We start from the raw sequence: 27,701 nt of genomic DNA on the forward strand, positions 1-27,701 counted from the left end.
AGAATAGAATAGAACAGAATAGAGCGTTGGAAATAAAATAGAAATTCAGTATATTTGCTTTTCAGTACGAGCTTTGGACACTACTTTTCGAATGTTCATTTTTCTAGGTGTCTTTTCAATTTTCAGTGTTCTTGATTTACAAGTTGCTTATTATTGCAAAAAATAATAATCTGGTGGTATTTCATGTACATAATATTTATTCCACAGTTAAGTTTGTAAAAACAAACATTTCATGTGTTTTTTCCAGTCTGTGGAAAAACTTTACAAGTCACTTTTATGAAAACTGTTGACTCTGCACTTTGTTTTTACAGTGGTCCAATATTCATTTGTAAGCTACAGAACAGAATAGAACAGAATAGAATAGAATAGAATAGAATAGAATAGAATAGAACAGAATAGAATAGAATAGAACAGAATAGAATAGAATAGAATATTGATCTCCTTAAAAAAATGTTAACAGCTATTACATGGAGGCCTGCACTTATTTTCTTTATTCCAGCCTGTTGGTAGAATGATGGATAAATCAATAACATTTTGTCTCTGTTGTAAGCTGGAGGGGAATCGCCACTGTGTAATGATTCTCCTGAGGCTGGTAAAACCTGTCATGATACTCACTTGCCAAATGAGGCATAATACAGAGAAGGAAAAATGGAGTATGTTCCAGAAAGCAGGAGATGTGGGTCAAGTGAAAGAAAAGACCAGTAATACCAATCATTTATGAAGTTCAATGAAAATAAAGAGCGATAGCAACAGGTTCTAGACATCATTCATGTGACCAGTCCTTGAGTTAGATCCAAGAAATTGCAACAGTTCCTTAGTAGACTTCACATCAAAGTCAGCAGCAAAATTCATTTTAAAAAATTATATTTCTGTGTATCATACAGTAGATTTGATTCAGTTTGATTTGGATTTGGTTTGATTCAATTTAATTTGATTCAGTTTGATTTGATTCGATTTGATTCAGTTTGATTTTGATTGGATATGGTCAGTGTTTACAGCATAGAAGTATTTTGTAAATGGCTTTTCTAATACTAATCAAAAGTGTTAGTATTTACTGAAGGTCACACACATTCCTCACTCATACTTGTCTAAAAGAAATTCTCTGGAAATAATTTACATACTAATTCAAGTTCTTTACTCAACGGCAAGTTCTGAAATGTACTCAAAGTGTAAAAGAAAGGCTTCTATGTTTCTGTTTCTTTGTAACTCTAACTGAGCATGTTGTTATTGTGCACTGCACTAAACACCCATTGATCATGTGTTCTATGTTCTATGTGTTCTATGTATTCTGTCCATTTAGACTGGGATCAGTTTTGATGTGGGGAAGGCATGCAATGTTCAAATAAAAAAACAAAACAAAAACAAATAAAGTAACACACCTGTTTTGAAAGTGTAAGTAGAAAGTACAGATATTTGTGTTAAAATAACTGAAAACTGGACCCTACAGTTCTCACTTCTGTGTTCATTTCAGAATGAACAGTCTGTGTATTTTGTGTTACATGGACCGGCCTGGTCAAATCGCCAACATTTGTCTTTAATTATGTAATCCAATGTGCGTTCTCTAAATCAAACCTATTTTCCCGTTTGTGCTCAGCCTTTATACTTCCTACTGGTAACCCACATAACTGAGACAGAGGCAACCAGAGGAGAGAAAAGAAGTGGAGTTAGCATAAAGTGCATCTCATTGTTTATGCTTCCTCTGGGTTTTCAGCCAAACTTGTCCACTTCAGTTTTAAACAACTTTCAGCAGTGTCAGATAAGTCCTCCATTCTTTCAGACTTGTAGAGAAGGGAAGGTGGAGTCAGTCAGAAAGTAGGAAAAACTAATTTGATTAAATTTTGAGGGATATTCTGCTCCTTGTACAGAGGTTATAGGAGCTTTTCCTTTAATTACGTGGTGGTTTTTATGTTGAGCAAATGATCAGTATACAGTTTGTGTTTCTAGTAAATGTGCATTTAAAAAAAATAACATTTACATTTTTTTCTAATCTCTTTAATGGTATGTGTCTAGGCTTTGTAAGTGATGCTGCTTCTCTAATATGTGATATATAGTTAGGTATTGTTGGCTAAGTATGCGGTGTGTTCCTTTCCTAATAGAAATGTTACCTTTTTATTTCCTAAAAAATTGTTTTTTTTTTACTAAGCAATAATTCCAGGTTTGACAAAAAATAATATGTTGTGTAAATTGTGCTTTGTGTGGAAGGGGTTTTCCCATCATTTTATGATATAGTGGCGAAGTGAACCATCTAGATATTGATCTAAAAGTTTTATGGAAATAATATTCAATTTCTTCAACAATACAATAGTTATGAAAAATATCACAGTGACATGGACAGAAAGGATTACATGTATTTGTATTTGCATGATGTATTTTGAGCTTCTTTCATTATATGGATTTAATGAATATCAATTAAAAAAACCTTCATTTAATCTATGGTAAGATGAACCATTTGATATCTTAGCACATAGTTAGCAAACATCCAAAATGTGTCTGAGACCAGCAAATGCCCACCTAACTTAAAATAAATATGAACAACTTAAAAAAAATTCATATACCCTGTAAGCTAGAAATAACGCGTGAATGTGTCCTTGATTTATTTACCCTTTTGTTTGTTTGTTTGTTTGTTTATGTTTAGTGGCAGTTTGTATGCATATGGGAAGGGTGGGAGGGATAGGATTCGGTTGGTTAAACTAAGAAAAACAATTCAAGACATTGTATCTAAAATCATCATATATTGTTTTTCCTGTCTTGAATAATAATAATTAAAAAAAAAAGTGTGTCAAGCAAGCGAGTTGCTAACATTCGTGTTGATAAAATTGACAAATAGAAAAATGACTGTGTATCCCTTGTGTTCTTATTACTGTTTAGTCTTACCTAAGTGTCCTAATCTGTTATGGTCCTTGTATGTCCTGTAGTGTGTTGTTGTTTGTATCGAGAAGATGACATAAGATGATGGTAGAGGTTTCTATTATTTGTACTAACAGCTGCAGTAGTAGTATATCCACTGTTAATACTTGTATTTGTAGTAGTAGTATTAACAGTTATGGACATTTGTTCTAGCTATTGGTAGTTATACTAACACCAGCTGTTTTAGGTTTTAATAGCTGTAGTGCAGTTTGCTGTGCATGTGTTTCCCCCTATTTCCCCCCTCCTCCCCTTCCCCACTCTCTCTCTCTCTCTCTCTCTCTCTCTCTCTCTCTCTCTCTGTTTCATTTTCTTCCTTTAACCCTCTCTCTTTAACCCCAACTGGTGTAGGCAGACGTCCATCCTGCAGGAGTCAGGGTCTGCTCCAGGTTTCTGTCTGTTAAAAGAAAGTTTTTCCTCGCTACTGTCACCAAGCGTTTGCTCCTGGAGGATTCTGTTTGGTTTCTGTAAATTGGCTTAAGAGTCTGGTTTAGACCAGCTCTGTTTGTAAAGTATCATGAGATAACTTTTCTTACGATGTGACACTATATAAATAAATTTGAATTTGAATTTGAATATTCTCATCTGTGTGTAATCTTTTATCATTATCATGTGTCTAATGGGTCTAATATATGCAGTAAGCGCCTGTCATAATGGATATAAGTGTCTTCCATTTGGATGGTCAACAGAGGTCCCTCCTCACACCCCGACTAGCCTTTGGTCACTGTGTGAGCTCTAAAACAAGGCATTTCTTTTTTGAGCACCTTGTCTCAGAGTGGTGATTTTCTGTCGTAAAATCCCACATTAACACTAAGTTGTAAAAATTGCTCCTCTAGTCTTGTCTTTGTACCTCTACTTCATAATTGTTATTGCAGAAATTTACAGCTGTTTCCCGTGGCACATCTTTATTGACAGTGACACGGTGAGTGCTAAGGCTAGCTTCTGTAATTAGGCAAAGGGTCAAATGCAAAGATCATTTGAAGAGGCAAGAGGAATTGAAAATAATGATAAAACTATCACGAAGCTAAAATCGTCAATTACATAAGAAATGAAATAAACATCAGTTCATTACATATTTATGGGAATAACTATTCATTTGTGTCCACAGCATAAAAAGTTTGTCTAATTTGTCATTAGACCTAAATACAAAACAACAGCAGCAAATCAAGTGTAATAACTTTAGTGACATGGTTATATCACAGAGATATTTTCGGGTACTCTTTTACATTAACTAATATGCCCTATTTATTCACAAGGGATGTACTCCCAATTTGTGAGTCATTGACGAGAATGAAGACAGACAGAAGGGCTGAATTTTAACCAAGCAAGCACATATGGGACATTAGCAAATGGACAGACACAAGGATGAGACCATTACTGTGGCTGTTAAAAATGTGTCAGCCCCTGTTAAGGATGTGTGCAGGCATCCATGTGTAGAAGACTGCATATGCACATAGGCTACATTGTGTTAAAGTGTATACAAAGCTATTTACCTCCTCTGGGAAAGTGTGAATGTATGCAGTGTAGGGGGGTCATATGCATTAAGTAGGATCACTGTTAGTGTTATAAGGGAGAATCTCTACATCACACATACGACATGCACATACGACATACATCCACTCATAGATGTGGCAAAGATAGGACATGTGAATGCTTGCTGCACCCACACATGGTTAAAATGATTTATATGTCAGTTGTTGAGTTATGTCCTGAAAACTCCAGATATATTCCTCACAAATTTACAAAGTAGAATGATCAGTTTATCAGACTAGAACTGCACTGGCTAAGCAAGAAGATGCAAAAACTACTGCACTGATTTTCCTGAAACCAGGTGGAAAAGAACAACCAAAGCCATAGGGCCGGATCTGTTAAGGTCCCAGTTTGTGTGTACTAATGTGTGTGTGTGATCTAGAATTTTGCATGTGGGGTTGAACTGTGGTTTGCGGGTGATTTACTAAGATTGCCTGCGTAAATGACATCAGGTGCAAAGTCTCCGAGACCGCCCTATTTAAATGAGGATTTTGCGTGTGCTACTGGTTGTTGTCATGGAGACAATACACTGGAAAAACTGCTCTGGGATACGCCAGCACTAGTGGAAACAGTGACTGGAATGATCCAGACACAAGGAGTTGGAAGGAGTTTTTTGTCACAGAAGGTATTGCTTGACTCTTCCTTGGTCCCAAATCATCCCTTAGTTCATCTAGAAGTTCTAAAATGGCATTATGGGGCAGCAGCGTTGGATTCATTTTAGAGGTGGGGGGGCTGTGGGGGTTGTTGAATTGAATGACTGTCAGGTGCACATCATTTTGTCACACTGTAGCGTAATGTTGGTGTGTGTTTTTAATCACAATCATAAGATCAAGTGGGAAAGTACAAGCTACAAGAGTTCCATAAAATGTGTGTGTGTGTGTGTGTGTGTGTGTGTGTGTGTGTGTGTGTGTGGGGGGGGGGGGGGGGGGGGGGGTGTACAATTATTTTTTCTTCCGTCATTCCTGTTTCATCATTTTGATGTCTCCTTGCGACAATACCCACTTCTATGTGTGCACAATTACACATCCAAACTGTTTACACCTCCCCCTCAGATGTGTTAAATATAGACGCAGTTTTTATGAGCAAAATGGCTTTCTGGTTTGATAAATCACTTTGCGTGTGCTATATTAATATATTTACATTTTCTCCTCCCACCACTCACACAATTGTGTGTAAATGCCCCATATTGCATATTCATTGTAGCAAATGTACTAACTGAATGTAGATGTGCTTTTTTGCACCTTTGAAAGACGCAACCCTTAGTGCTCACTGTTAGTAAATCAGTTTGTAAATTTTTTTACATGTGTAATGAGTTTGCACATGTTTTTATACATGCAAACCTTTAGTGGATCCAGCCCATAGAACGATCGCCTTAATTTTTGCAGGAAAAGGGACTTGGATTTCAGTGCTAATCTTTGTCAATTTTAGTGATCTAATGATATTGTGGGATGAGAAAAAAGAGGATCACTGATCTCTCTGAGTATCTAAATAAATACATGATGACCTATCAGAAAACAGAAAAGCAGATTCACACATAAGCAGTAGACCTGTCACATAAAAACTAATGATGATAGAAGTTGTGTTGACTCAATGAAAAGTGGAAATAAAGGTGAAGCAGCAGCTGAAGGATCTTTAAACCGCAGCTGTTCCTATAAATGACCACGTTGCATGCTCGACCAACGCCGCTGCACCAGAGATCTTCATGGGTCTTTAAAGGTGATTGATCATACCACACACTCACCAAATGTCTTGCTTTTTGTGGCCAAAAATCATGTGTTGGACCCAAAGATGTAAGTGTAGTAAACTGCAACTGCTAGTGGGGACTGGAGTCAGTGAAGTGTTTTAATTTCTTTTGTGAAGCAAACACTGGTATGCTGCATCTCCACATGACTCAAGCTCTGACCTCTCCGAAGTGTTTCAGATTAGACTGTTCCAGACTGATAATCCAAATGCACATTCACTCAGATTACTTGATGCGGATTATGAACCATGCATCATCTCTAATTTACTGCAGAAAGAGAGAGAATCCTGCTTGTTGTCGTTGTGTGTCCTTGCATGTTTTATTCAGGTATTTGTACAGTCTATGTTTACTTTTTGCATTCACGTCATTTTTTGCGTATGTTTATCACCCCCTTCTTACTCCTAGAATATTTAAATCTACATAAAAGAGCAGTTCCTGTCATTGTAACAATAAATAGTATGGCCTGCAACTTGCCTGGTTAGCACTAAAACAAAGGGCTTTAATAATGGATGGAACATTGTTTAATAGCTGGGATATGTTCTGTTTGGCATCATTCCACATTTAAAGATCTGAAGTTTTAAATGCCTTGTTTTCTCTGTTTTTATGTTTCAGTTTGTGACTCAATCTGGGTTGCAATACTCTTAAAAACATTTTCAGGAGTCTGCTTTCACTGGCGTTGTCCTTGAAACTTGGCAATATCACCAGTTGGCAGACTATATTGTATGTTTTTGCAAATGCTGTGCTCATATGTTTGCATGTGCTACCATGAATATGAATGTATTATTTGACTCATTTAACTGGCGACGCATCTCTTCAGGGGGATTTAGACGTCTCACACACACAACTCATGTTTGGGTTCTAGCCTGTATTCAGGTTCATGTAAACAGTTATCCAGACCTCTGGCCAAGAGAGGAGGAACGGCTCAGCTCTGTCAGGAAAACCCAAAGGAAACTGAGAGAAGATGAGACTGATGGATGACAGCACTCTCTGCTCAGCCAACCCCAGCTCTGCTCTCTCATTTAGCGATGCATCACATTAGCATTCAGCCTGCACCTTTTGCCCACCCACTGAAATAAATCACAGCTTATTACAGTAATGAAAGTGTCATGACAGAATTAATTAAATAATGCCTTAATGAATTACAGAAACAGAATAGCACAGCAGAAGAAATAGAAAAAAATAGAACAAAATAAAAAAAAAATATATTAACACAACAGGGATGAGAATGCAAAATTAAAAGGTAAAACAAAGCAGAATAGAGGATAAAAGCAAAAAAAAAAAAAAAGGGGGCACACAGAAATTAAGTGAGACAACTAGCAACAACCAGAGAATACGAAAAGAACTGCTCCAATAAATCTAATCCAGACCAGGACAGGGTGTGAAGGTGGGACTGTTTGGATCTGAGGACCAGACAGGTGGCTGGACAACATGCAGGGCAAGGATGGGAAAGATGATCATCTGGTATGGCAGCAGGATCCAGCAGGGTTGTTTCTCAACACTTACCCCCAGGGGATTGTGGGAGTGGTGGATTGATTAGGAATGGAATGAGAAAACGTGAAGAGGAAGCAAGAGAGGAAGATATAGTCTTGGGCGTCATCCAGGACTAACCTACAGGGCTGATGCTCTTGGATGTGTGTGAAAGAAGGAAGCCTGCCACACACACACCTACTCAGCAAAAGCTTTTTTTTTTATTTATTTATTTATTTTTTACTAATAATGCTGGGCCAGCCGTTCAGCATGCAGAGGTCATGACTATATTGGATGGTAATAAGATTGCACTTCAACCCATAACTTTTTTATGGATTTCATTACTTTCCTCTTTTTTCTTCACTTTGCCCTACAGCCCCTCAACCTGTTTATATTGTAAATTTCACAATATTTTGCCTATAGGGTCTACTTGTATTATTTACCTTCAAAGATTAGATTTGATTCTATACTTGGCGCCATTAAAAACACATGGGTCAGAATAATATGTATATTTGGAGATATATTAAATTAACTGGTTTGGGATTAACTTCATATTAAAGAGGGAAGCATTGGTCAATAGAGAGCAAATTGTGGACAAATTGTGATGAACTTTGCACATTTATTCAGTGCATTGAATACAGGGACTCAGAAATTAAAAGTGTCATTATTCAATATTGGGTATGTCCACCTCTGGGTTCCAAACAAGTAGTGCAGCGACATGGAACTGTCCGATCCGATCTGGCACTGATCTGGCACTCAGATGACTGATTGTACTGCGATGACAGCACAGACGACGAGCAACTTCGCCACAGCTCAGACCTGCACGTAACATACCAATGGTATGTTCTCTCTGTTGCATCGTAAGTCGTGGCATTTTGAGCTAGCAAAAACATTTGGGCGTTTTCTTTACTGCCTTTATATAGCCTATTGATATGACATTAAGGGATTAGTCCAAATGCAGACGTTGCACACATCGGGAATGAAAAAAATACAGCTGTTAACTGTGTTACTCATCTCGTGAGCAACATATATAAAATAGGCATATGAGCAAATCATTTTCTGGAAATTACACCACATGTTGGGACCTTGCGTTTTTAATGGTGTTAAGTACATAATAATAATAATAATAATAATAATAATAATAATAATAATAATAATAATAATATAATTATAACAAAAGCATTTCTGTTCTTGGTTCATAACTTTTGAACTTTTGCGATTCCCTGTGAAGTATACATCAGCTCCACACTGAGCCCAGCAGTCTGACCGTTTGACACTCTCTGATCATGCAATCTGGTCTCATTCAGACCCCCACAGTGCACAGTGTGTTTGTGAATGTGTTCATGTTTATGATGCACAAGCATATTTATAATTAAGTGTGAGTCTGATGGTGTATTGTGGATGGGAGCCAACCGGCCACTCTGTCTTGCACTTCCACCTCTTTACCTTTTACATGATCAGGCTCCACATCTGAGCTTCCTGTTGCTGGATTGACATCAAAACACGAAAATAAACACAACAACATTTCAGCAACAACAAAACATGTTTACATCTTGTCATCTCTGGAACCCCATGACTGCAGAGGTCTGGTTGGATGTTTTAAGTACTTGAAGACTAGCAGCAGAGTCTCAACAGGGGTTTGCTTTGTACGCCAGTCGGTGTTGATGAGATTGTGGTACGGCATCTGTTCCAATGGTTTGTTTTCCCCAGACTGTTATCTAATTTTATAATATATGCCCTAATGCTGGCCATGTAAGACAAAAACAAAGGATGTGGGAGGAAGGCAACAGCTTGCAACTTATGGAAGTCAGCAGAGACATTCTCATGGATAAAATCAACGTTTCATCCAGTTACAGCAGCACATCATTACCACAAAGGCCTGGTTTCTGCACTTTCTCTGTATCTTGGTACATTAGCTGCTTCTACAACCATACACTGTTTTATAATATGTAGTGTCAGTATGAAAACAGTGGGAGATATTATTAGAAATACTACGGTCTGTGTATCTTTTGGTAATTGGATTTTCTTTTCAGAACAAAAGAAAAACTTGCACTTAATTGATGTTTATTTTAAAATAGAAGAATTAAAATAGAATTTCAAGGTGTTTTCTTTTTCAGTGTCAAAGCAGATAAACCAAATTTTAAAAACTGATTGATTTTCGTTTTCTCTTTCTAATAACAAAAAATAAAGTTACTACCTGACACAAATGGATTAAAACTGACCAAAAATGCTTGGTTTTGTCATTTTCTGAGATGTTGTCATTTTTAAGGTAAGAACGCTATGCCAAGGTCACAAAGATTCTTATGAATGATGGGTTTGTATGAAAACTGGACATCGTAGACATGCTCCTTCCGTGAATGTCTACAAACTCCAGATTTCGTACGAACTAGAAGACTCGTACAAACTAGGGATGCACCGATACCACTTTTTTCCAGACTGAGTACGAGTACTTACATTTGAGTATTTGCCGATACTGAGTACCGATACGAGTACTTAATAATCCCATTCCAGTTGTTAGTTCCTTTTGTAAATGTGCTTTATTGTCTTTGTCATTAGTCTGACTGGAACAAAGTGCTGCTACTGACATTTAATGTGTTGGAATGAGCATTTCTCAATTAATCCACCAGGGGGCGCTGCTCTGAATTAACCATACTGGACAAATACCACGAAGAAGAGTAAAGTTTTTTGAGAAGAAGAAGAAAGTCAGTAATAACAAACATGGAGACGACAGAGGCAACACTAATATGGTACTAATATTGCAGCGTTTTCACTGGTAAGGTTTAAAAGCTTAGCTTCAGCAGGTAGAGAAAAGAGAAATGAGTGATAAGTTTTGTTTTCACTTCCGCTGGCGGTGGTCCGCACCGCTCCGTACTCCCGGTGGTATTCTCTGTCTGGGTACGCATCCCCCAGCATCTGGAAAACGGATGGAATGTACACAGAGGACGAACAGAACGCTGCGTCCGTATCTGTCTGTGTCTTTAACATTACCTGCAGTCAGCGTTACTTTTATCACCGTCATTTATTTTGAAAAATCTCCACACTCTTCACACTCCACACACATTATTCCACTGCCGCGTACCTGCTGCACTGAACTGTGGATGTCACACGGCTACAGAGGGAATGCACATACGTCACTTCCCCCCTGGGCCACGCCCCTCTAAATCAGACTGAGTGGCAAAAACAAACCGGCTCAACATGGCGGAGCATAGCAGTAACTACAGCGAGACCAGGAAAAATGTGGAATATAACATGAAATTAAAGACAATTAGACTCGACATGGATCCATACAAGCTACCAAACAACAAGTGGTCTACGAACATTGATATGTGGCCGGAAATCACGTATCCTGACATTTATATGAACCTGATTTCAACGCTGGGAAAATCCCCAATGCAAAGGCTGAAAGCATACAGAAGCCAAAGAGCTGTTTACATCCTCGTCATTGTTAATTAGAGGATTACAGCTGGTGAGTGCTTTCAATTCAACATACTATTGTTTTTGAGGTTTTCTGTCAGTGCAGACGTATTTTCTTGGCGGTGATTGCCGAGGTAAAGGCCCAGCAGTAGTGCTCACAGTTCACTACTGATTTACTGGAGTTGAACCCTTAGTATTGACCCAAGTGAGTGGATGATCTACTGGTACTGTGGATATTTAAGTAGAGTTAACATCAAATACTTGATACAACACAGCTACAACAGCTTTGTGCTAGAGTACCCCCTTATGTGGAAAACTAGGTTAGCCTCAGTTTAAGCTATGTAAATTATGTAGAGCACAAGGTTCAGAATCACACAATTGAAGACAAAAACGTTTCAGTTATGAAATATAGAACTAAATGACAGGTGCTAACATTAAGAGCTTTACTAAGAAGTAATGTTAGCCAAAACCATATGTAATTTAAGGTCTGATTTTTTGCAAGAATACAGCATAAATTAACGTTACCTGACACGAAATGACAACCACAAATCCAGGTTTCGTTGCCTGGATTCAAGTTATTTCTACAAATTGCAGCGATCCATCTGCTTCTTCTGTCTTTGGCTTTAGGTAGCTGGTAAAACGATAGCTCCGAGTGCTTTTTAAATCTGTTTGTGCAATCAATGGCACAACAGCTCTTCCCCATTTTTTAGATTGTTGTAAAGTTTTCGCAGTATTCAAGCCAAAGCCGCTACTCATCTCCCTCTTTTTGCCACTCAGTGGATGTAACCGTGGTGACTTCCACTAGCGGTGACGTCATGTGCATACCCTCAATAAGTGGTATTGGTGCATTTGTATTGGATTACTTTTACGAGTACGAATACGAGTACACACACTGAGTATCAGAACTGAAGCCCAATACTCGTATCGGTATTAGTGCATCCCTAGTACAAAACCATCGTTCGTAAGAATCTTTGTGACCTACGTATTAGCGCTCTTTGCTTCAAAATGACAACATCCGGTCTCAGAAAATTAAAAAAAAAAAAAAACTGGCGTTTTTGGTCCATTTTTCTATTTTTGTCAGGTAGTAACTTTATTTTTTGTTATTAGGAAGCAAAAATGAAAATCAACCCGTTTTAAATTTGGTTTATCTGTTTTGACACTGAAAAACACCTTGAAATTCAAATTTAATTCAGCTATTTCAAAACGGAAATCAATTAACCACTAGTTTTTCTTTTGTTTTGGAAAAGAAAATCCAATTACCAAAAGATACGCTGACCTATTACATATACATAAAGTTGATGACCTAAATGAGTAATAATATGTTTAATGTAATGTTTATTTTTGTTTGCGTTACCATGACTCAACCCTTTAACCACAGCTGTAATCCTTGACAATATTCACCTCTCAGAGGGATGGAAGAAAAAATAGATGTCTAATTAAACTGTGTGTAATGAGGTGAGTGACTGTTAGGTATGTAAATATCTGAGTAATTACAAGGGTAAAACTGATTTAGCATGCTGTGTACCATCACACAGGTTCTAACATCCTCTAGATTATTTAGCTGTGGCAGTGAATTGGTTTATTAAGACCCTACAAATGAACTTTAAGGATCATTAGTTTCACAATTGTCAACAAAAACAGAGTTGCCCTTCTCTCAGTGCAGATCACATACATAAAGCAGATTTATTTATTTTAAAAAAGTGTCTACGGACTTGTTTTTGCATGTCCCTTCTTATCTGTTTGCATTAGTTGTGTGTTTATGTATATGTAGGGGGTAATGGCCCATGACACACTATTGGAGCAGACACTCTTTCCTCGTACTCTTGAAGCCAGGGATCCACAGAGAGCTGATATAAGCAAAAATAGAAATGATGCGAAGAGAAACAGCTGCACTGGCATGTGTGTGCAGACACACTGGTACATTTCACATTGAAGGTGTCAATAATCACAGACAATAATGTTAATATGCTCACACTCAGGATGTGTCCTTGTGTCTCTCACTTTTTTTTACAGTGTTTATGTAGCTGTTTATGTGGCTGTGGCTTTTGTGTCAGTTCCCAAATAAATTTTTCTCTCTATTTAACCTTTCCTGTGAGATTTGTCACCATACAGTATAATATTATCCTCTGAATTTTGCATTTTTTCCAGTGAAAATCATCTATTTTCCTATGTTTACTTCACTGATCATGTAGATGTTCATAAAAGCTCAGATTAAACCTGTAAAGCCTGAATCATTAAATCATTGACAGAAAATTCCAGTTCGAGACTGGAGCCTTTATTGGTCCCTCTGAACAACCCCCATTTTTTTTTTCCCCAAGTATCAATTTCCATGCATGAGTTTAAATTTTACATCATATTTGGTACATCGAGTCTCAGTGCTCAAATATTATTATTTTTGAACAAACAAAAACATAATCTAACACAAACATGTCTAACAAATTGGTAATTCTTTTTCAAAATTAGCAAAGTTCTGCCTCCTTCCTCATTAATGACAGTCTTGTCGTGTCACCGGAAAGGCCTCAGGTGAACGAATTCCTCCCCCCTGGTGGATTATCTGTGTATTGCATGTATCTAATTGTATAATCAGGTTTTCCAAGAAAAGAAAATGTTACACTGATCATCTAGAGGGCTTTGAAACTCATGTATCAAATATGATGCGTTTGGCGTTATAGTGTTAAAGTCAAAGGTTATTATATCAAAACAGAAAAAAACAGAAGAAAAAGTGACTTAAAAGTACAATATATCATTAACTGAACATAAACCCAGTGTGTCCATCCACTGTCATTTATTCAACTCCATGGGTTTTACTGGTGAATCAGTGTTGTAGAAGATGACAGTGTTTCCACGGTAACTACGGAGCGTCTGAACGTCCAAATGGTTCATATCCGATGACTATAAAAAGATGACAAACTGTATTTTACACCAATTATTTACACGTATTAATAGGATTGGTGGATCAACAGTTTAGATCAGTAGATGCTTTTGGTCGACAGTGGATCTTTAGGTCTTTATGGGTTAAGGTTACATATATGATTACCCCTGTTTGTGTGTCTGTCAGAGGGATTATGCAAAAACTGCTGCACTGATACTGATGATGGTTGGTTTGAGGGTTGGGCATGAGCCAAAGACAAATCCTTTAAATTTTGGAGCAGATGCATGAACAGTTTCTTTTTAACATTGCATTATGGTATTGTAGAATGAAAAAAATGACTGTTGTCTGACCTAATTTTCATAGTAAGTAGTGTTTTTTTTCTTATTCTAAACTCATTTCCAATATCATATCAAAGTGCAGCTGTGTTAAATGTAATATTGATGTTTTGTGGTGTCAATGGTAGGGGGAACCAAAACCGAAATGCACCAAAAACCACCAGCAAATAAAAATTGCATCTCCACAGATTGAAAAATGTGAATCTCATCTGTATCATGGTGTCATCAAGTTTTCTTTTTCGAACAAAAGCACGCTGCCTTTTATTGTGATAACTGGTCAAAACAATACTTCTGTTTTATGGTCTTCATATGTGAATAATTTACTGCATCAATCAGGAGTTTACATTATCAACACAGTAACACCTCTGTTGTCTGTATGTTATTTGTTGCCAAAAGCTGCACTAAAGATACATTCTGAATTGTGCAAAGAAAGTTCAGAACCAGATTAGACTGAACAGTGTATCATCAAATGGTGAACTTAGCAAAGATAATAACTTTATACTGTGCCTCGGTAAGCCTCATAATTAAAGTCACGGGTAGAGAAGAAATTCTTTTACTTTAGAACTCCAGTGTAGAAAGTGTGTCCAATGAAGAAAACAACAGCAATGCTTCTATTTTTTTATTACTTTGACACTTTTAATATCTTAGAAAGTAGTTTCTTGTTCTCATCTCATCACTCTGACATTTTAGTCAAATACTCTATGACATTCGTCTCCCTCTAATGTTCATACAAACCCCCTGAACCATCAGTGTAATATATTTAGTGCATATCTTTGCAATCCAATACAGTGGAATCTTCCAAATTCCTTCTAAAAACTCTAATGCCATCATTCATTTATTTCCATTTTAACCCATAAAGACCCAAACATCCACTGGCAACCAAAATCATTTACTGATCTAAAATGTTAAATACCTGTTGAGCCACCAATCCTATCACTACATGTAAATAATTGGTGTAAAATACAGTTTGTCATCACTTCATGGTCATCAGATATGACCCATTTGGACATTCAGAGGCTCCATAGTTACCGTGGAAACACCATCATCTTCTACAGCATTGATTCACCAGTAAAACCCATGGAGTTGGATCAATGATAGTGAATGAGGACACTTGTTTTATGTTCAGTTAATGATATATCTTACTAAAAAAAAAAGGAAGTTTTTCTCAAGTTTTCTCTGTTTTTGATATAATAAGCCTCAACTTTAATCTGAGCTTTTATGGACATTTACATGATCAGTAAATTAAACATAGGAAAATACCTGATTTTCACTTAAAAATGCAAAAATACGTAACATAATATTAAAATAAATTGTGATAAGTCACTTAAAAAAAAAAAAGTTAAAAATTGAAAAAAAAATCATTTGGGAACTGCCACTAAAGTAGCACTGGGTGTTTATGGGTTACGGGGCTACTACATATAGCTCCTTATGAATAAAAGATTAGAATTAATTTAATGTAGCATTTAACACAACTTGATTTTAAGCCAAATTTCATTGAAAACCTTCTGGGTCTATATATATATACACACACAAATGCATCAACACATGGACTGCCAGAGCTCAGTCTTAATCGAGAAGCTGCTATTCCAATCCTTAACCTATAATCTCGCCTCGTAGCTGGGATTCTGTGTTGATCCTTGGTTATGTAATATTCTTTATGTGTGGCCCACTTGCTGATCATTACCAGTCAGTGCTACCACCCTGTCTCTCTCTTTAACTTTCATTCTCTCCATTTGAACCAGTTTATGTTTGGACTGAGCCTAATTTATGAATAAATACAAAAAAATCCAGACAATAAGTTTACTTTTGGCCTTATTTGCTCTTTCAAATTACTTTCATTACCACCTCAGTGTTTTATCAGTTTATTCTTTTGCTTTTTGAGCTCTCATCCCCCCCACTATGAAGTTAATTGGTTCTCTTCCAAAAATGTCTACAACTGTAGAACTGGGCCATGAGCCAGGCAGTGCAGAGCATTATCTAAATTGTAGGGAGATCACATAAACAGCACTGTCATGTGTGATGAAAATCACAGAGGTGACAGCCTCCTATTCCACTGTTACACCTCGATGCTGTTGTCAGTATCATGACACAACTATAGTGAGGCACTGTTACATTACGTATATTTATGGCCTATGTATTACTGATTGATCAAAAGTATAATTGTTGTAACCAGATGCCTAATTATACTGTGATAATTATAGGATTGAAATGTAGTTACTATATATTCTATATGAACTCCCTCTTTAACAGCTTGTGCAAAATGCTGCCCATGAGCTGCAGTACTTTCATTTGGCTCCGTCATGGACTGTTTCACTCATTTTTATTCCCATGCCCCTTTAATAAATGATTAGAATACTGACACAGTGCTAGAGGCATTACTCTGCAATTTGGCCCCCCAACGCACACACATTTTCAACAATGCAGAATGATGCGCACAAGTTTGCACTTCCCATTTATCAGTAAAAACTGCATACATGCATTAAATAGTCCCTGACATAAATATTTGTCCCCAAAACTCTGTACATTCAAACAACAAATGTTGTATCAAACTTATGATTTATTGCAGTTGAATTAAGTTCTATTTGTAATTATAGCTTTAAGTGATTTTATGTCATTTTATGATTGAATTCAGGGTGCACGTTACACAGTTTTGCCATTTGAAAGATAGGATTTGTGTTTGTCTTTAATCGCTTTGCTTTTGTTCTCGCCAGGTCTGCAGATTTATCAAAATAAACTAACTCTCAAAAGAATAAGTTCACCAACCATTCAGCTTGAAATGCTGTCTTCGTTGTATTGGCTGGAGTTCATCCACAAAACATCAAACAATAAAAGCTCTGAGGAAGTCTTTGTTGGTCAAACAAAAAAGAAATCAGAGCACATTTCCTAGACCACAGAAGGAAAACATGCCCCACATTCGTCATCTTGCTTTTTTTGGCCTATTTCAATTCAGATTTCTATTTGATTTCCTCTCCTGTTCAATTTTTTATTTTGTTTTCTTATCTCACGGCAAAGACAATTTTCTGCCATTATTTCTAAAAGCCAGATTTGTGCTGAAGTAATTGGAACTCATACTCTGGGAAATGCAACATTCACCTTGTCTGGATGAGATTCTTGGACTGTTTGGTTCATCGAAGATAGATTAAAGGTATAACATGGAACATTCCACATGAACCTCTAAAACCCACCAGACATGTATTATATATTTTGTTGACTTGTGCATTTATATTATATCATGTTTCCAACAATGTTCAGTTTTGAAGAAATACATCATTTTATTCACTGTAGTGGCCCATTTAAGTAAGTAAGTAAATTTTATTTATAGAGCACTTTTCATAGACAGGGAGTCACAAAGTGCTTTACAGTGCAAAATGCAATTAAAATACAATTTAAAATGCAATTAAACTACAGTTAAAATACAATTAAAATGCGATAAATACATTAAGTGCAATCAGTTTGTAGCGGCCCTAAGTCAGTTGGATTTAAAATGCTTGCTTGAACAAGAGTGTCTTATTTCATTTGTCAACTGTCAATGGCTTACATCAACAAACATAATGTGAATAAATCTTTAATGGATTAGTTTGTCTGTGAACACAAGTCACACTGGGCAGATTTTCATCTTTAATGACAGAGGTGAGGATTAAAGTTTTATCCTCATTGAAACTGATCTGACTTTTTTCAAACACTTACATTTTGTTGTGTTATTTTTTTCCTATTAGGATTAGGATAATAATACTGCTCAAACCTGCAAATCCAAATCTTATTTATCTTCTGGATGCTAGATTGAATGTCAATAACATGATTACTTCAGTTTAATGTTTGTGGCACCATGATGTTATCCCTCAAAGTCTGTCTTCAGTTAAATCCAACAGATCTATACAGACCATGTTATACACAGAATAAATATACTTTTATTAACACAGAGAGCCAAAACTTACACTTGGAATGACATAGAAAGAGAAAAAAAGGCCAGTGACTGCAGCTACAACAAACAAGTGACACAGAGATGGAGGTGGAACTAAATACATGAACAACTGTGTTATACTTGTACCTGTCAGTCATGTGGCTCCTTCTATAAAATGCAGACAAAAGTGTTAGTCACAACAGGGCCTTGTGTACATCTACAGTATATTCTCCAGTGATATGTTGGCTGATGTGTTGGTGAAGGTTTCCCCTTGCTGTGAAAACTCTAGTCACTGTCTATGAGGTAACAGATTCACAAGTCACAATGGTCTTCGTTTTCAGCTAACACTTACATATGTACAGTCCAACAAGTACAAAGTCTCACTCATCCTTTAAAGTTTTGTAAATGTTACACTTTTTACAGCATTTAGACAACTTTATTCTAAACCCACTTGACCTGTTCCCTACATAGAAATGTGTTGAACTGTTTGTGTTGTTGGTCAACACCAGTATAGACCTGTCAGTGTTCCACACCGTCTCAAACTGATCATATTACATTTCTGGTTTTAGAAATAAAAGCAAGCAAGACACAGTGAAAAAAGATCTTTACATCAGCATTCCTACACTAACAGACCTAATGATAACAGCAAGTGGCTCTACACTTGTGTCAAAGCAATAAAGTTGTGTCTAATGCTTTGTTGACTGAAGTGAAGCAAAAAACAATAAAGTTCACAGTGAAACATCTCAGTTTAGTTACTAACCTAATATCAGTACAGGCATGGTAACATCATCAGAAGAGGTTTGTAATATTCTTAGTAAGAGTTCAAAGGGTGAACAGACAGTGGTGTGTGAGCTATGAGATTGTACATGTAAGTGGGTTTGTACATACAGGACATCAGTCAGAGAACAGTCCGTGAACTGGACTGTGATAAGAGTCATTGCAGGTGGACTAGTTTTTAAAATGAACACTGCAGAAAAAACTATGATATATACATATTTTAATATAAGAGAAAAGACAGTGAGCAGCATCAATATCTTCCCCTTATTTATATTTTAATTAAAAAAAGAAAATCTATACAGTCTCAGAGATTCCCACCCTTTTTCCTACAGTTACAAGTGCCAATAACTCTTACGCCCTAAACTTTTTAATCTTCAAGATACAAAAAGGATCAACTGCATAAAGTCATATAATATTTAAGGTTGTTTTACTAGTTCTGAATGTGATAGTTGAACATAATGATTGGTAATTACTAGAGTTAGGTCATTAGTGCTACACATGTTAATCCTTACAAAAAACAGTGTGGCCTTCAGTGTCCTGTCTCATGGGGCACTCAGACTGTAGGTTGGAAACCACTACTTCTGCCTTCATTTTCCTTGTCCTCTCTACGTTTGTTATTTACCTCTTCTTTTCTCTTCCATCTCTCAAGCTGCTGCGAACCAGCTATGTGAAGTCCTTGGAAACAGCCTCTATGAAGTTGGGGGCTGACATGAGAATGGTGAAGGTACAAATGATGGAGAAGAGGGAGAAGGCCACCAGGCACAGCCTGTCCACCACTGCTGCAGCAAACTTCCACTCGCTGCAGATAGCTTCAGCCTCGTCCTGATCCCGGAACCGCTGGGCGATGTAGGACACCTCCTCTAAGATTCGTTGAATCTCTGGAGGAGGAATGCTGATTCCCATCCCTGCTCCAACCCCCATCGCCAGCCCCCCCATCCCACTGCCAACTCCTCCAGGTGGTTCAGCCTCCTCACTGGGGGAACCATGGGCACGTCCCCCCAGGGCTACCCCGGAGTCGCTGGAAGTTGGGCAGTGTGGACTCTCCATGGGGTGGTAATTACTAAAGTAGAGGCTCATGGATCCGTTTGAGGTGCCTGTGGGGCAAGGTGGGCAGGACGCCTGGGAGAGAGGCACAGTAAGACTAGGAACAGTTCCCATCTCTATGGAGCTGGTGCTGGAGTGGTGGTGGGTGGCGTGGCGATACTTATAACCAGGACGCTTGCGCTCATCACCCGGCTGTTTCATACGAAGAAACCAGGCACACCAGTTCAGGAGAACCACTCGAACCTGACAAAGAAGATCACAGACACATATATAGTTCATATATGCTTCATGTCAAATGTGACTGGAAATTATAATAAAATAATGTTTCAATTACTCACCCACTTAGGCATTTTGCCTCCATGAGGGTCATGGTGGTGAAACTGCAAAACTATAACTGTCACCACCACAGACATTCCCACAATCATCATGGTGCTGGCAAAGTACTGGGCTGCCAAGTACACACAAAAAACATGGATATTAACACAATTTTAATGAATACATGGTTTTAGTATGTGTCTGTGCGCATACATATACATACATACATACATACATACATACATACATACATACATACACACACATATATATATATATATATATATATATATATATATATATATATATATATATATATATATATATATATATATATTTAAAGATTATATTACTTGTTGAATCTTTCTTCTTTTTAACACTTTTACTATTGCCTAATAGGGTTTTAATTAACATGCACTAGCAGGTAAAACATTAATCTTAAATTAATTCCCAAAAATAGGTTGATTTCACACTCCAACATAAAAGTAAAACCAATCTGATCAACCCATGCAATGAGTTGTATTGCCAAAGGGAAAAGATGCACACTTGAACTCATACAGAGAGAAATTGTGACAAAACAGAGAATGGGGGTAAACAACCAAAAAAACAGTAGGAGAAAATAAGAGTGAGACAGATTAGTGCAGATTCTGGGGGGATGTTTTCATCCACACGAGGGAGGAGGGTAACATTAACTGAACACTGTGCTCTCACTCTCTCTCTCACAGAACCACAGTATATCTGAGGGCCTGCCCTCTTTTCTCTGGTCTGACTGTGAACAAAGGGCTAAAAGCTCACAGCAAAACATGACTGCAGCTGATGCAGAGCAAGTTAAACTTTATGTGACCTCATGAGGTCAGCACATATGACCCTATTTGTTAGAGTCATGGAAAGACAGATAGACATTATGTACCAGAGAGGACAAAAGAAAGGTAGAGCTGAAGGTAAAAGAAGTGAGCAAAGATATGAGGAAAGAAAAATCACCCCGGACCTTAAAAATAGTCTTAAAGGACATTTTTACTGGAACTAGAAGGGCATTTGCTCTCTCCTGGCTGCTTTATGGGGCTTATCACTTCCCTCCATGGAGAGAGACTAAAGAAGATGCCTCAACATAATATATAATCATTTGAATATAATTGTGAGACCTTCGGACATGAACCACATTGTTTTTCATGGCTGCATATAGTAAATTATAAATTAGGAATGAACTAAATTAAAATGAACTTAGCCAAATGGTCTTTAACAAGATAAGACACGTCTTAATAAATCAGCTAAAATGGAATAAGTCCACGTATCTTATCTAGTGGTTCAGGGCTGACGATAAAAGACACAGTCTAATTCATGCAGCGACACTGATCCCTGCTTCATATATTTACAGCTGAACCAAACAACAACAATAATTCACACCAACATGCAGCCACTGTGTTGTAAATAGGCATGAGTCATTTTATGTAATAAGGCTTCTAAATGTGTCTGTGTCCGACTTGTGGTCAGATGAAGGCAAAATTTAGAAACAGATTAATCACTGTATAGATGAAACATTTGACACGGTGTTCTCATTAGTTATTTTAGAAAGTCCACCTTTCTGATGAGCTACATGGGACCCAAGTGAAAAAATATGAACAGCGGTTAATGTTGAGAGACAACTCATTTTTATGACCCTGTTTGAATTGTGCCACCATTTACACATATGATGACTGACAATTTAACAGATCATGTTAGGAGCCAAGAAAGACAGTAAACAAACATGTCATTTTGCATTAAATGTCAAAATGATCTTCGTCTCTTGTCACATGTCATACACCACCAACACCACAATGACTGTTGCCTTGGCACGTTTTACCTCAATCTTCCAGAACAAAATGTAATAAAAGATGCCAAAATCACCACAAGTTTAGTCACATTTAAACTGCAAAGACATATTCAGTGGCTCTAAACTGATCACTGAGAGACACAGTTAAGATGGCATCATCTCTGTATTTATGCATTTTCACAGTCTGATAATTTAACACTTTTACCACAAACTGCAACTTTCTTGACTTGCAAAATTATCTCTCAAATGCACAAACATCACATGGGTAAATGATGATATAATTCAAAGGGGACCAAAACTTGTCTCTTGCCATTGAATGTATTTTTTTCCAAAATAAGGGGTATAAATGGAAGGGGCAGCTTCCATTTATACCCCTTATGACTTTTGATCTCTGTTGCAAAAATAAGAAGTGGTGCCAGGCACAACAAACCCCGCCCCTCACACGTATTGTAGTTTATTTTGGCATCGATCCAGCGATGTCATCATGTCTATGCATGTGCTGATGTCAACATATCAATTGCCTCTATACAGGGTGGGGAAGCAAAATTTACAATATTTTGAGGCAGGGATTGAAAGACAGTGTATGACCAATTAGTTTATTGAAAGTCATGAGAATTTATTTGCCACAAGAAAATTTACATAATAGAAAATGTTTTTATTCTATGTGTCCTCCTTCTTTCTCAATAACTGCCTTCACATGCTTCCTGAAACTTGTGCAAGTGTTCCTCAAATATTCGGGTGACAACTTCTCCCATTCTTCTTTAATAGTATCTTCCAGAGTTTCTCGTAATAGTTTTGCTCATAGTCATTCTCTTCTTTCCATTATAAACAGTCTTTATGGACACTCCAACTATTTTTGAAATCTCCTTTGGTGTGACGAGTGCATTCAGCAAATCACACACTCTTTGACGTTTGCTTTCCTGATTATTCATATGGGCAAAAGTTTCTGAAAAGGTATGGATAATAGTGTTAGGTATGATTATGACATCAATATATGTTTGGTTTCAAAACAATTGACGTAGTGCCTGCTGAGAAAAAACAACTAAATGTTCATTTTAAATTTTGCTTCCCCACCCTGTATATGTGCCAAGTTTGAAGTAAATTGAAACAAAATTGATGTTTTTATAGACATTTGAAATTTCGCCTATGATAAGTAAATGGGAGAAGAAAAAAGATAATCATAAAAAATTTCAACTTTGGCCTGCTTTTCCCAAAATGTAATGACATCTATTTTGGGTCACTGGCAATCTATAAACCCAGTTTGGTATGAATTCAACCAACAGGTTTGCTGCTACAGACATTTGAAATTTCACCCATTATAAGAAAATGGGGGAAAAAAGATTTTAAAAAATTCATTAAAAATTTGAACTTTGACCTAATGTTCCCGAAATGTAATCAGATCTATTCTGGGTCACTGGTAATCTATAAATCCAATTTGATATGAATTGAAGCAATAGTTGTGTTAACAAACAAACAAACAATCAAACAAACAAACCAACCAACCAACCAACCAACCAACCAACCAAACCAAAAACAATACCCCTTGCCTCCCCTTTGGGGGCGGGGCAACTAAGCTAAACATGGTCAAACACTTGTAAGTATTAAATATGACCATCTGATAGCAGTAAATATCTACATTTACATGTAAGGTTGCAGTTCTAATCCAAAATATTTTACCAGTCTGTGATGCCATAGTCCTTTTAACATATCCCTTAACCTGCTCATTTATGCTTCTGAAAACTTCAGTCTCAAAATTTATTCATCCCTTCTCTCTCTTCTCTCTTCTTACTTTTCTGTCCATTATTCCTACACTGGCCTTTCTATTCCTTCTTACTTCCCTAGTGGAGAATCAGGCATTACACAGACTATTAATGATGCTGACAGCTTTAGTACTGGCCACCCAATATCCTCATCAACCATCAGGAATTATTGTGAAAGATGGATAGAAGCCCCTAAGCATCTCAGTGAAGTCTTTAGATAAGAAAGCATGTGACATATGTACTGGTAATGCATGTTTTATAACACTGGTGTTTACTGACAGGACAAGAAATACTCAAGGGGACCTTCAAAATGTTGCTTTGTGCTCAGAAATGTCTATGTGTTAATGGACTGAATCGATATTGCAGTCCCTTCAGTCGGTTTACACAAGAACATTTTATCTGTTTGTTACATGAACATACAGAACAGGAGCAGCAGTACTAGGCAGAACTCTGATGCACATGTTCTATAATGTTTTTATACACGTGGTTATATGTCATGTGCCAGAATACACAAGGAAATCAAAACCACCAATGAAAGAATATATCCACAGACTGCATTACTCACTGAATAAATGATCAAGCTCATTGTTTACACACATCTGTATTAGGTATCATCAAGTTTTCTTCTTCAAACAAAACTTAATAGCTGGTTATTTTGACAGTTGGTCAAAATAACACAGTGAATTATAGCTGGTAGTTTGCATTTTAGCTCTGTTAGCTCTGTTTTTAGACAGAAAACAGCCACAGTAAATTCACAAATCACCTGTTTTCTGTACGGTTTGAGTTAATGTGTTAATATCTGCACTAAGATCTGTTTGGAATCATCCAAACTAGAGGTAGACCGATATATTGATTTTTTTTTTTTTTCAATATCGGCCATTGTTCTTTATTTTTTTTTGAAAGCCAATATTTGATCAGTAGTAAAAATGTTATAAGATATTTGATCAGGCACCTGTGTGGGCGGCACTTGAAGTTCCATAAATGTTAAAAGAGCACTATGTGTACATGTATTACTAATTTCAATGATATTGCTGCATAAAAATCTTAATTATCTGAGTGTTTCAATTGTTTCAACATGCTTTAAAAAAAAAAAAATCTGCTTTAAATATCGGCCTCAAAAATAGGCTATAGATATCGACTGTCAGCTGACCAAATTTTACAAAATCAGCATCGGCCTTAGAAAAACCCCTAACAGTCGACCTCTAACCCAAACAAGGTCAGAACTGTCACAGTTTAGTTTGAATCATGGATCAGCAAACAGAGAATTGAACAAAGATAAAAACATCACATGAAAACTTCATACCGTTATAAGCCTCATAATATCATCATTTCAGCATCAAACTCCATTCTTTTCATTTAGAGCTGTGTCCAGTGGTGAAAACAACAACAGTGCATTTAGCTTTAATCACTTTATTTGACTCTAAAACTTGTGTCTTAGTGGTTCTCATCACTTTGGTCAAAGGCCCTGTGGTGGTAGTTTTCCTCACCATGGGAGACAGGCAGAGTGACTCACTACTCCCTCTAGTGGTCACATAAATCTGTCTGACTGTGAGTATGAACAGATTCAGCACATACTGCATCTCTACAACACAAAACACTGGAACTAAATTTCATCATTGCTCTTTCTAAATTCTAATTCGGTGCCAGGCACAACAAACCCTGCCCCTTGTACGTATTTCACCCATTATAAGTAAATAGTAAGATTTAAAAATTCATTAAAAAAAATTAACTTTGACCTACTCTTCCCAAAATATAATGAAATGTATTCTGGGTCACTGGAAATCTATAAAGTCCATGTGGTATGAATGCAACCAATAGTTTTGCTGCTACAGACATGTGAAATTCCACCCATTATAAGTAAATGGGGGGAAAAAAAGACTGAAAAAATTCATAAAAAATGTAAACTTTGACCTATGTTCCCCAAAATGTAATCACATTTATTCCGGGTCACTGGACATTTATAAACCAGATTTGGTATGAATTCAACCAATAGTTTTGCTGCTACAGACATTTGAAATTTTGCTCATTATAAATAAATGGGGAAAAAAAAAGATTTTATAAATTCATAAAAATTTTTAACTTTGACGTACTGTTCCCAAAATGTAATGAGATCTATTCTGGGTCACTGGCAATCTTTAAACCAAATCTGGTGTGAATTTAACCAATAGTTTTGCTCCTACAGTGTTAACGAACAAACAAAGAAACAAAGAAACAAACCGAGCCAAAAACCCTACCCCTTGCTTCCCCTTTGGGAGGGCGGGGTAATGATAATTTTATCTTATTTTTTAATACATATAAAAGTAGAAATGCTACATATTAAAAGCTACCTTTAAAGCTACAGTTGGCAGAAATCAGGAAAAAAAACACAACTGTCACTCTCTCCTTTCTGTCCTAAACCAACATTCTATGTCACTATGTAAACATGAAGCGCAGTGATTGGTTATTACAGCTGTCAATAACCCATTTTGGTGTAATTTCTAAACCCTGAAAACAGAGCCAAGATGAGGAACAGAGGTGCTGTTTCCTCTCAGACTTATTACAATTTACTAAAAGATTATTATGGATTTTTTTTTTGCCAGTGACACCAAAAAATGTTGTCTACTGAAGCTTAAAATGTATACTATGTTGTGTCCCAGATATTCAGAAATGATAGATTTGTAAACAGACACAGACAGATAAATATTACCCACCTATGAGGGGCACAGAGTCAGATGTGGCAGGCATGATCTCTGCGACCAGGAGCATGAAGACAGTGAGCGACAGAAGCACAGTGATACCTGGGGACAGAGATGAAGACCGGCCGACAACATGAGCGTATACATACCAGCATCACAGTCACTGGAGTGTGAAAGTATCCATGTAATTACTTGTGTATGTAATCAGTTATGTTCTCATGACCACAACCATTTGTCAGCTGGTGACTCCTCTGACGTGTCCAAGGTAGGTTACACCACCATCACCAATCAGGGTGGCAATTTATCATAGCTCACGGCAATGACAGCATTTCCAAAGTAGATTTAATGACAGAAATATTCTTATGTTAAAATGCAATAATACCAAGATCATTTGACATGCATTTATTCATGTTTGTGAGACTCATAAGGCCTTGTCTGTCTATGAATACACAAACATGTGAGAGTCGTTTATGCTTTATCGTTCAATTTTCACCTCAATAATTATTTAACCCATAAAGACCCAGTGCTGCTTTTGTGGCAGTTCCCAAATGAATTTTTTTTGGTCTATTTTTGACCTTTCCCAAGGGATTTATCAGCATTTACTCAAACATTTTGGTATGTGTTTGGCATTTTTCAGAGAAAATCTGTTATTTTCCTATATTTACTTCACTGATTATGTAGATGTTCATTAAAGGTCAGATTAAAATTAAGGGTTATTAAATCCAGAATGGAGAAAACCAAAGAAAAAGATAACATTTTTCTGCAAAAAATATCATTAACTGGACATTGCTCAAACTCCATGGGTTTTATTGGTGAATCAATGTTGTAGAAGATGACAGGGTTTCCACGTTCACACTATGGGTCATATCTGATGACCATGAAAAGATGACAAACTGCATTTTACACCAGTTATTTACATGTATTGATAGGATTAGTGGATCAACAGTTATTAAATATGTTACATCAGTGAATGATTTTAGTCACAAGTGGATATTTGGGTCTTTATGGGTTAAATCTTTTTCTTCTCTTTTCCCGTCTTTTTTATCTTATCAAGTGATCAATAAATCGAAAAAAAATGTACTGAATTCAATTGTTTTGCAAAGCGCAGACCTTTTTACACCTTACTTAAAACTGTGTGTGGTTATGTGTTTTTCAG

General features: G+C 36.8%; 1 protein-coding gene and 1 long non-coding RNA gene across 2 annotated transcripts in view; one reads left to right on the forward strand and one right to left on the reverse strand.

Annotated features, from left to right (window-relative positions):
* Nucleotides 1–1,481: 1,481 nt before the first annotated feature.
* Nucleotides 1,482–27,326, forward strand: LOC115427330 (uncharacterized). The gene is made up of 4 exons (XR_003936478.1): nt 1,482–1,494; nt 1,932–1,934; nt 3,061–3,069; nt 27,185–27,326. It is a non-coding gene; the product is annotated as an uncharacterized LOC115427330 (long non-coding RNA).
* LOC115427324 (neuronal acetylcholine receptor subunit alpha-7-like) overlaps nt 18,149–27,701 on the reverse strand; it is a 55,497-nt gene continuing 45,944 nt past the window's right edge. The window contains exons 7-9 of the mRNA XM_030145834.1: nt 26,561–26,647; nt 20,324–20,433; nt 18,149–20,228 (exon numbers count right to left, since the gene is read on the reverse strand). Of these exons, the coding sequence (XP_030001694.1) occupies nt 19,605–20,228; nt 20,324–20,433; nt 26,561–26,647 (821 nt within the window). The 3' untranslated portion in view covers nt 18,149–19,604. The remainder of the gene's footprint in view (nt 20,229–20,323; nt 20,434–26,560; nt 26,648–27,701) is intronic.

This window comes from Sphaeramia orbicularis, chromosome 10 (assembly GCF_902148855.1).
Source record: "Sphaeramia orbicularis chromosome 10, fSphaOr1.1, whole genome shotgun sequence".
NCBI lineage: Eukaryota > Metazoa > Chordata > Actinopteri > Kurtiformes > Apogonidae > Sphaeramia > Sphaeramia orbicularis.